The 10,000-nt window shown below is 50.5% G+C and overlaps 1 protein-coding gene across 4 annotated transcripts in view; it reads left to right on the forward strand.

Annotated features, from left to right (window-relative positions):
- LOC143289737 (uncharacterized) overlaps window positions 1–2,371 on the forward strand; it is a 24,007-nt gene extending 21,636 nt beyond the window's left edge. For 2 of the 4 annotated variants that reach the window (XM_076598821.1, XM_076598820.1), the window contains one exon: window positions 194–2,371. In XM_076598821.1, the coding sequence (XP_076454936.1) occupies window positions 194–1,926 (1,733 nt within the window). In that variant the 3' untranslated portion in view covers window positions 1,927–2,371. The remainder of the gene's footprint in view (window positions 1–193) is intronic. The other 2 variants (XM_076598823.1, XM_076598822.1) reach the window with 1 other exon arrangement.
- Window positions 2,372–10,000: the final 7,629 nt, after the last annotated feature.

Raw genomic sequence — 10,000 nt, forward strand, 5'->3', positions numbered from 1 at the left:
AATGTTAATGGTTTGTGTGTGTGCTTGTGTGTGTGTGTGTGTGTGTGTGTAAAGATACCAGTATGTGTGGGGTATGTGTGTACAACTACTATCACTACAAAATAATAGTTTTAATAATGTGTGTTCGTGTGTGTGTGTGTGCGCGCGCGCGCATGTGCGTGTGTATGTGTGTGACACGCGTGCACGTGCTGAGCAGTGTGGGCAGAGACCTGCGAGGACCTGCAGTGCCTCAACAGCAACCCTTGCCAGACCACCCTCCTGCCCCACCCTGACCCCCACCCCGACCACCACAACGCCACCACCAGCCGGGCCCGCTGTGTGTGCGGGGGGAGGTGGGCGGGGCCTCGCTGCCAGCACGCCATCCGCCTCTCCCCCCTCCTCGTGACGTCATCACAGGCCCGCCTGACGGTGGAGGTGATGACGTCATCGAGGACCGAGGGCTCTGGGGGCTCTCCACCCTCCTCCTCCTCGGCTCAGTTTCTGGTGTCAGGTGGGGGGGAGAAGAAGGAGGAGGAGGAGGAGGAAGGTGGTGGTGAGGGGGACGGTGAGGAGGTGAGGCTGAACTACACGCTGGTGTACTGGCGCCGCAACGACACGCTGACGTCGCTGGCGCTGGACCGGGCCTTCGTGACGTCATCGGGGCGCGTGACGTGCGTGCTGCTGCACCATCGGGTGACGCGGCGCCCCGTGCTGTCCGGGCTGTCGCCTGCCACGCGCTACACCGTCTGCGTGGAGAGCGGCTTCGTCGACTCTTGTGTGCTGTCCTCCTTCGCCGAGGCTTCTTCCTCCTCTTCCTCCTCTTCCTCCTCCTCTTCCTCCTCCTCCTCCTCCTGGCCGTCCAACTGCGTGACCATCTTCACCCCCAGCCCCTCCCCCGCCCCGGTCACCCTCACGCGCTACTCCACGGTGAAGCTGGTGGCGGTGCTGTCCGTGCTGGTCCTGGCCGTCCTTGTCGTCGTCTTCGTCGTCTTCCTGCTGCGCCGTCAGCACCCGGCCTTCCGCCTCTGGCTGGGCGGCGTCTGCTGCGGGCCGCTGTGCTCGTGCTGCTGCCGTGGTGGGGTCTGTGCTGGGTGTGCCTCCAGGGAGACCTCCGTCCCTCGAGGGCGCAGCTCTTCGTGTTCTTCCTGGGGCTTGGCGGGCGTGGGGGGGTCCTCTCAGGACCGTCGCCAGTCGTCCTCCTCCTCCCAGCTTCCCCGCTCCGCCTTCCTCGTGGACGACTCGGGCTGCTTCGGCTCGGAGAGGTCGCCCAAGAAGAGGGGAAAGAGGAAGAAGTTCCTCCTGTTTGGGCGGGGGCGGGGTTCTCCTGGCCGTCAGAAGGACAAGCACAAGTCGTCCACTTACACGTCCGCCAGTATGCTGCTGGCCCCGCCCCCACCCCCACCCTCCTCCTCCTCATCATCACGTGACGCTTTCGCGCGTGCCGGAGTGTCGGGTTTGAGGGGTGGTGGTGGTGGTGGTGGTGGGGAGAAGACTTGGAGGGGGGAGGAGGAGGGGGCGGGGGGAGAGGAGACGCTACCCGCGTTGTGGGGCCTGGGAGAGGGTGAGGGAGGAGGAGAGGAGAGAGAGGAGGAGGAGGAGGAAGACCCGGTGTTTGTCAACTGTGCGCGGGGGCCCCCCAACCCCTCCTCCTCCTCCTCCTCCTCGGGGAAGAATGCCCCCCCGGCGTTTTTGCCCGGGCTGCGGGGCAAGCCTCGACACAAGCTGAGCCGGAAGCGGCGAGGCCACGTGACCTACAACACGCGCAAGGACAAGAACCTTCGCCTCACCACCGTGCTGGAGTCGACGACGGGCGACGACGACGATGACTACTACTGCTACTACGACGATGACGACGGCTGCTGCTACGGTTACGAGCGTAGGGACGATGTGTTGGGAGGGGGTGGGGGTGCTGGTGGTGGGGTGGGGGACCTCCACTCCCCTCTATGATGAGGTGGGTAGGGTGTCGGGTGGGGTCTTCTTCCACCCTGATAGACAGATAGATACCCGGGACTCTACTACCATCATCACCACCACCACCCCTTTCCAACAACGCAACTTTTATCGAAAACGTGTATGTTGGCATGTATATGATTTATTTCCGACACAAACAAAAATACAGGGTCTAAAAAAAAAATTAATCAAAAAAAACAAAAACAAGAACAAACAGTCAACGACAACCTTCCACAAAAGAAAGGAAAAAGTTGTGTCAAAGTGAATGCATTGTGCAGTGAAAGTGTTTGATGATGATGGCACGCTGTGACCACACTGACGTCAACAGCTTCACCCAAAGGACAGCTCCCGTTAGGTCGTTGAACTCCGTTAGTTGGGTGGGAGAGGGAGGAGGTGGAGCTGGTTGGTGTGTGTGTGTGTGGTTGTGTGAGTGTGTGTGTGTGGGGGGGGGGCGGCAGTGAGGGGGGTTGTGTTGTTGTTGTGTGTGGTTGTGTGTATGTGTATCTCTGTGTGTGCAAGACAGACAGTAAGACAGAGGGACAATGTGTGTGTGTGTGTGTGCGTGCGTGCGTGCGTGCGTGCAAGACAGTGAGAGAGAGTGAGAGATAGTGTTTGTGTGTGTGTGTGTGCGAGACAGTAAGAGAGAGTGTTTGTGTGTATGTGTGTGTGTGTGTGCGTGCGAGACAGACACAGAGAGAGAGATGTAGGAAGGAATGTGGAGGGGGGGGGAGGGGTTTATGTGTGTGGGTGTGTGAGAAGCAGTGACATGGAACTGAGCCGTGTAAAATGACCATTGACCGTGAACAGCCCCTTTACTTCACAGCAATACCGTGTGTGTGTGTGTGTAAGAGAGAGAGCAAGGGAGATAGAGACGTGTGTGTGAGTGTATATGTATGTGTGTGTGTGTGTTTGTGAGAGAGAGAGAGTGTGTGTGTGTGTGAGTTGTATGTATATGTGTGTGTTTGTGTGTGTGTGAGAGAGAGAGAGTGTGTGTGTGTGAGAGAGAGTGGTGTATGTGTGTGTATTTGTGTGTGTGTGTGTAAGTGTATATGTATGTGTGTGTTTGTTGACAGAGTGTGTGTGTGTGTGAGTAGTATGTATATGTGTGTGTATTTGTGTGAGTGAGTGTGTGTGTGAGAGAGAGAGAGTGTGTGTGTGAGAGAGAGTGGTGTATGTGTGTGTATTTGTGTGTGTGTGTAAGTGTATATGTATGTGTGTGTTTGTTGAGACAGTGTGTGTGTGTGTGAGTAGTATGTATATGTGTGTGTATTTGTGTGAGTGAGTGTGTGTGTGAGAGAGAGAGTGTGTGTGTGTGAGAGAGAGTGGTGTATGTGTGTGTATTTGTGTGTGTGTGTAAGTGTATATGTATGTGTGTGTTTGTTGAGAGAGTGTGTGTGTGTGTGAGTAGTATGTATATGTGTGTGTATTTGTGTGAGTGTGTGTGAGAGAGAGAGTGTGTGTGTGTGAGAGAGAGAGAAAGAGTGTGTGTGTGAGAGTTGTATGTATATGTGTATTTGTGTGAGTGTGTGAGAGAGAGAGAGAGAGAGAGTGTGTGTGTGTGAGAGAGAGAGAGAGAGAGTGGTGTATGTGTGTGTGTATTTGTGTGTGTGAGAGAGAGAGAGAGTGTGTGTGTGTTTGTGTGTAAGTGAGAGAGAGAAATAGAGAGAGTGTGTGTGTGTGTGTATTTGTGTGAGTGTTTGTGAGAGAGAGAGTGTGTGTGTGTGTGAGTGACTCTGTGTGTGTGTGTGTGTGTGTGTGAACGGTTCACTTGAAGAACTGCTGTGTACAGTCACATGAAGGCTAGTCGAGCCAGTCACTTCTCTAATAGTACCGCTCGCCGTATGGTCACCGCTGTATGTTGTTATCAGCGACTTGCGGCTGATGTGGCTCGCTTTGTTGTTTGCTTTTTAACTTCAAACTTTGCATTGCGTGTACAGTTTTTGCAGGTGTGCTCTTTTAAATCACGCTGCCAACAAGTTGCGCGAGTGTTCACACGCACACAGACACACACACGCATGTACGTACACACACACACACACACACACACACACACACACACACATCCTGTTCGTTACATCACACCCTCCCACCTCCCACTCCCTTTTAACTTCTACCCACTCTCTCGATGCCACACCCCTCTCCTCGGTTTTTTTTTTTTTGTTTGTTTTTGTTTTTTTACATCACTCTTCGTGAAAATCAATGAACAACATCAACACACACACACACACACACACACACACACACACATAACTCGTGGCAGGGCCTGTTAGACTTAATACCAAAGAATTCATGACCGAGTGAATTTGAGCATGCACACGAATAATATTGGCCTGCATGAATGAACGTATTTTTATTGATTATTTTATTTGTAATCGTTATTTGCAAAGGGCGTCTTATATGTGACCTGACAGGTTGTGTGAGAAAATTGTGTGTGTGTGTGAGAGAGAGAGAGTGTGAGTGTGTGTGTGTGTGTTGATCTCACACACACACACACACACACACACACACACACACACACACACACACACTCGCTTTAATGCTTTCTTTTGTTTCAATATTTGTTGTCTATATTTTCAGTCGTTTATTCTAATGGTTTGTCATGCAATGAAAAGTATGTCAACACATTCACCCATAGTCATAAAGATCTCATGGCCAGTGACATTTAAGTGTCAAAACCTCTTTCTCTCTCTGTGTCTCTGTCTCTGTCTCTCTCTGTCTCTGTCTCTCCCTTTCTGTCTCTCTCCCTCCTTCCATTTTTGTCCCTATTATTCTATCATTATAGTTCCTACACATGGAACTTTTTTTTCCCTTATTATTATTATTGATTTTTTTTTCGACTTTTTTTTTTTTTTTAAATCTTCCAATACATTGTCCAAAGGCATGAGGTGATGGCAGAAAATGACGACGGTAATAGGATTTTCATGTCGGACGATTGTGCAATCTTTGTCTTAGCTGGAACCCGTGTTGTGGCTCCCGTTTTTGTTTGTGTACAACACCCCCCATCCCCCCATCCCTCTCCCACCCACCCCCACCCCACCCCCACCCCCAAAATATATTGTGAACAGTGTGTGGTGGACATTAGTGTGAACTGGACAGTACAACAAAAGTGTTTTGCTCTGTGCGGATGCGTCAGTATGTTGGTTTTATCGACACGTCCTTGTGTGAGGACACGTGTGTGTATGTGTGTTGTGTGTGTGTGTGTGTTTGAACATGTTAATATACTTGTGTGCAAAAAGTGTGTGTGTATGTGCGTGTGTGTATTCGTTCGTTCGTTCTTTTGTTTGTCTAGCCACAATTTCTATTTTAGAGGGGGAAAAAATCCACCCCATGTCTCATGTTGTCACTACGTTTCCTTTTCCTCTCACCTGATTGTGTATCACAAACATTTCTGAATAAAACAGTACAACAAACTAATTACTCAACTAGTGAATTACAACAGAGAGCCAATGGGGCTCTTAATTAAAACTCTGTGTGTGTGTGTGTGTGTGTGTGTCTCCATGCGCGCACGCACGTGTATGTGTGTGTGTGTGTGTGACACGCTTGAGATTATTGACTGGAATATAATGGGGCGGGACTCCTTGGACTTGGGTTGTTGGATTGACTGGGATTTGATGGAAAGGGATCGTTAATCCCAGTGAATGGGCTTTGAATCGGATCGCACTGAGCAGGACTGGAATTGAGCGGGATCGGAATGAAGGGGATTACGTTACCTACTGACTTTTAGCAACAGCAACAATAGTGGAGTGATGGCCTAGAGGTTACGCGTCCGCCTAGGTTTACCGTCTTATCCGAATGACTTCAGTTAGCCCAGAATGTCCTCGCGCGCGCGCACACACACACACACACACACACACACACACACACACACACACACAGTACCTCTGAAAAAACCGGTTCTCAGTTTCTTGTATTTCGTATTTCAACAACAAAATCAACAGAAATGAAAACTCAAATGACAAAAAAACACAAAAAAAACCCAAAAAAAACCCCAAAAAACATATCAACAAAAAACAAAAACAACAAAAAACGAACAAACAAATGCACGTTTAGATGTCCAAGAACAACAAAGACAGCACAAATACCTTCAAAAAAGACAACCAATGTAGAAACTATGAACAACCCATTTCGCATCTTTAGCCCCTATCAAGATCATAGTTCCTCATGACAGGACGTGTTACCGGCTGCTGCAGGTTATTCCACTGCCTTTTCTATCCACCCGAACATCACCAGACGTAAAGCCGTAAGGAAGGAAGCCAGCTCACACAGCCAACCGTTCCTGCCACGTATGAGGAAGCAAAAACTCTCCTCCGCAGCAGATTCCGAAGAGGCTGGGTCACCCTGAACGGAGGCTACCAGGCACACCAAGATCCCATCAGGACACTGGAGAGAAGACACCAGACTACCATCTACCGCCTTCGCACAGGACACTGCGGCCTCCGAGCACACCTGAAGAGGATTGGAGTGGCAGCCACATCCCTATGTGATTGCGGCCAGGCTGACCAGACCCCATCCCATATTCTCCAAGACTGCCCCCTGTATGAGAAGATGCGGCAGCAGTCCTGGCCTGGGGGTGCTGACCTCAACACCAAGCTCTGGGGGACGGCAGCCGATCTTCACCGGACGTCCGAGTTTGTGGCATCCCTCGGACTTCGACCCTGACTGCGTAGCTGTCGAACGCAAAGAAGAAGAAGAAGTAAAGCCAACACCTCCACAGTATGTGAAGTAAATACATTTCCCCTTTTCAGTTCGAAATTAATCTCCTGTTTTATTTTTACGTCCAGTTTTCATCATGTGTGTACGAATGAGTACTGAAACTGTTTTGATTTACAAGCAGAACATTGAAGGACAGTGACAAACGCTGATGACAACAGAAACATGTCCAATGATTTACAGGCAGAACATTGAAGGACAGTGACAAACGCTGATGACAACAGAAACATGTCCAATGATTTACAGGCAGAACATTGAAGAACAGTGACAAACGCTGATGACGACAGAAACATGTCCAATGATTTACAAGCAGAACATTGAAGGACAGTGACAAACGCTGATGACAACAGAAACATGTCCAATGATTTACAAGCAGAACATTGAAGAACAGTGACAAACGCTGATGACAACAGAAACATGTCCAATGATTTACAGGCAGAACATTGAAATGACAATGACAAACACTAATGACAACAGGCAAAAACGTGTCCATTAGCCCTCGTACAGACTTCATAACAAATTAAGGACCACTTCAAAAAAGAAGCGGGTATGTTTTTATAGAACCCTTTTCTTTAAAAAAAAAAATAAAAAAAATCCTGTATTACCATCTCCACTTTCTCTTCAAAGCAAGGCTAAACCCCTGTTACATTCTCATTTTTTGTTTCCAGCTATCAATGATATCATCATCATCATTATCATCATCTTGACCTACATCGTTGTCATCAACGAGAACAATTATAACAACGACAAGGACATTTTCATACACTCTGTGTGTGTGTGTGTGTGTGTGTGTGTGTGTGTACGCCCGCGCGCGTTCGTGCGTTCATTGTTTGTTTATTAATCATTGTTACCATCATCATTCTTTTCATTATTTTGATTTTCTATCTTATTTCTATTTCAGTTTTATTGATTTCATGTCTGCTTTCATTCCACATCAATTATCTTTATTCATTCGTTAATTCATCTATCTTTCTTCTTCATGATACATTATTTTTACTTTCCCTCTAGGCATGACTAAGCGCGTTGGGTTACGCTGCTGGTCAGGTATCTACCTGCATGACACATGTGGAGTAGCGTATAGAGGAGTGATGGCCCAGAGGTAACGCGTCCGCCTAGGAAGCGAGAGAATCTGAGCGCGCTGGTTCGAATCACGGCTCAGCCGCCGATATTTTCTCCCCCTCCACTTGACCTTGAGTGTTGGTCTGGACGCTAGTCATTCGGATGAGACGATAAACCGAGGTCCCGTGTCCAGCACGCACGTAGCGCACGTAAAAGAACCCAAGGCAACAAAAGGGTTGTTTCTGGCAAAATTCTGTAGAAAAATCCACTTCGATAGGGAAGACAAATAAAACTGCACGAGGAAAAAATCAAAAAAAAAACAAAAAAAAAAGGAAAAAAAAAAAGGGTGGCGCTGTAGTGTAGCGCCGCGCTCTCCCTGGGGAGAGCAGCCCGAATTTCACGCACAGAAATCTGTTGTGATAAAAAGAAATACAAATACAAATATATATATTATAGATTTGTCCGAAAGCAATAACATGACGCCCCCTTTGACAAAGAGAACCGAATTGAACTATTAAAAAAATGTTTTAAAAAATTAATAATAATAATAATGATGATATAATAATAATAATAATAATAATAATAATAATAAAGATTAGAAGAAGAAAAAAACAACCCAAAACCTGACCTCTCCAGAACCAGAGAACACAGACCAAGGAATCAGTCCGCTTACTTCCCTTTCCCTGTAGAGTTGATGCCAGTGTGTGTGGGCGGGCCCGGGCGGTGCGGTGTGGAGGAGGGCGAGGACGAGGAGGGGGAGAAGGAGGAGGAGGGCGGGGCGTCAGACTGCAAGGGTTGTCGGACCTTCCGGAAGCGGATGGGCACCTGCCTGTGGACCGACCTCACGGGCACCACCACGCCCAGCTGATAGAGCGGCCTGTTCACCTCCTTCTTGGCCCCCTCCTCCCCGCTCACCCCCTCCTCCTTCCCTCTCGCCCCTTCCCGTGAGGGGGGTGACGGGGGGGAGGGGGAGGGGGGCTGCTGCAAGGAGGTGGGTGGGGGTGAGGGTTGTCTAGCAGGAGGAGGAGGTGGTGGGGGTGGTGAGAGGGTGGGTGTATCTGTGTGTTGTTGTTGCTGTTGTTGTTTTTCTTGTTGCTCTTGTTGTTGTTGCTGCTGTTGTTGTTGCTGCTGCTGCTGCTGTTGTTGCTGTTGCTGCTGTTGTTGTTGTTGCTGTTGTTGTTGTTGCTCCTGTCGTTGTTGTTTTTGTTGCTGTTGTTGCTGCTGCTGTTGTTGTTGCTGCTGCTGGTGCTGTTTTTGTTGCTGCTCCTGTTGTTGTTGCTGTTGCTGCTGCTGCTGTTGTTGTTGCTGTTGTTGTTGTTGCAGTTGTTGCTGTTGTTGCTGCTGTTGTTGTTGTTGCTGTTGTTGCAGTTGTTGTTGCTGCTGCTGCTGCTGTTCTTGATGATGTTGATGTTGGTGAACTGCTTGATGATGCGTCTGATTCTTCTCTTGATCATGCTGCTGCTGGAGATGTTGCTGCCTCTCTGGACCTGAAGGGGTCTGTGCTGACGGAGCAGTCACGGCGTCAGTGATGCGGGGAGGAGGGGGTGTCCCGCCCTTCACTGAAGCCCACTCGCTCAAAGAAACCGCCTCCGCAGACCCCGGGTTCAAACCCTGGCCCGTCTTGCCCGCCCGGGGAAGTACACCCACGGGAGTCGGGTGGTGCCAGGAGGGGGTGAGGGGGAGGTTGAAGAGCAAGGAGACGCTGCCGTTAGGGTGGTGGTGGTGGTGGTGGTGGTGGAGGGCACCCACCCCTCCGGCACCCACCACCGCTCTCCACATCGCCATCACCTCGCGCAGTGACGACGATGATGACGGCGACGGCGACGACGACGACGACGTCGACGGTCCGCCCTGCTGCTGCTGCCCTTGCTGTGTGCCGTGCACGTGCTGCTCGAGAGATGTGATGACGTGATGCACGGCGCTCACCCCACTCGGGCCCTTCCTCCCCTCCTGACTTCGCTGCAGCCACCGCCGCTGCTGATGCTGCTGCAGTTCCTCGCGCACGATGGCGCGGATGGTGCGGGCGTCCAGGGACCCCGTCCCGGCCTCCGCCGTGTGCCTGTCGTTGCCGCGAAGCAACAGGGGGAGCAGGAGCGAGAGGAGCTGCCGCAGCGTGTTCCTGTGCTCCTGCAGCTGTCTCTCGCTCCGCTCCTGCTGTTTCCGGTGGTGCGCTCGCTGCTGCAGGAGCTTCTTCAGCAGGGAGTCTGTCGTCGTCGTCGTCGTCGGCGACGGCGGTGATGGTGGTGGTGGTGGTGGCTTGGGCTGGGAGGACCCGTGCCCTTCTCCTACCCCTCCTCCTCCT

Source organism: Babylonia areolata, chromosome 14, assembly GCF_041734735.1.
Source record: "Babylonia areolata isolate BAREFJ2019XMU chromosome 14, ASM4173473v1, whole genome shotgun sequence".
Taxonomy (NCBI): Eukaryota; Metazoa; Mollusca; class Gastropoda; order Neogastropoda; family Buccinidae; genus Babylonia; species Babylonia areolata.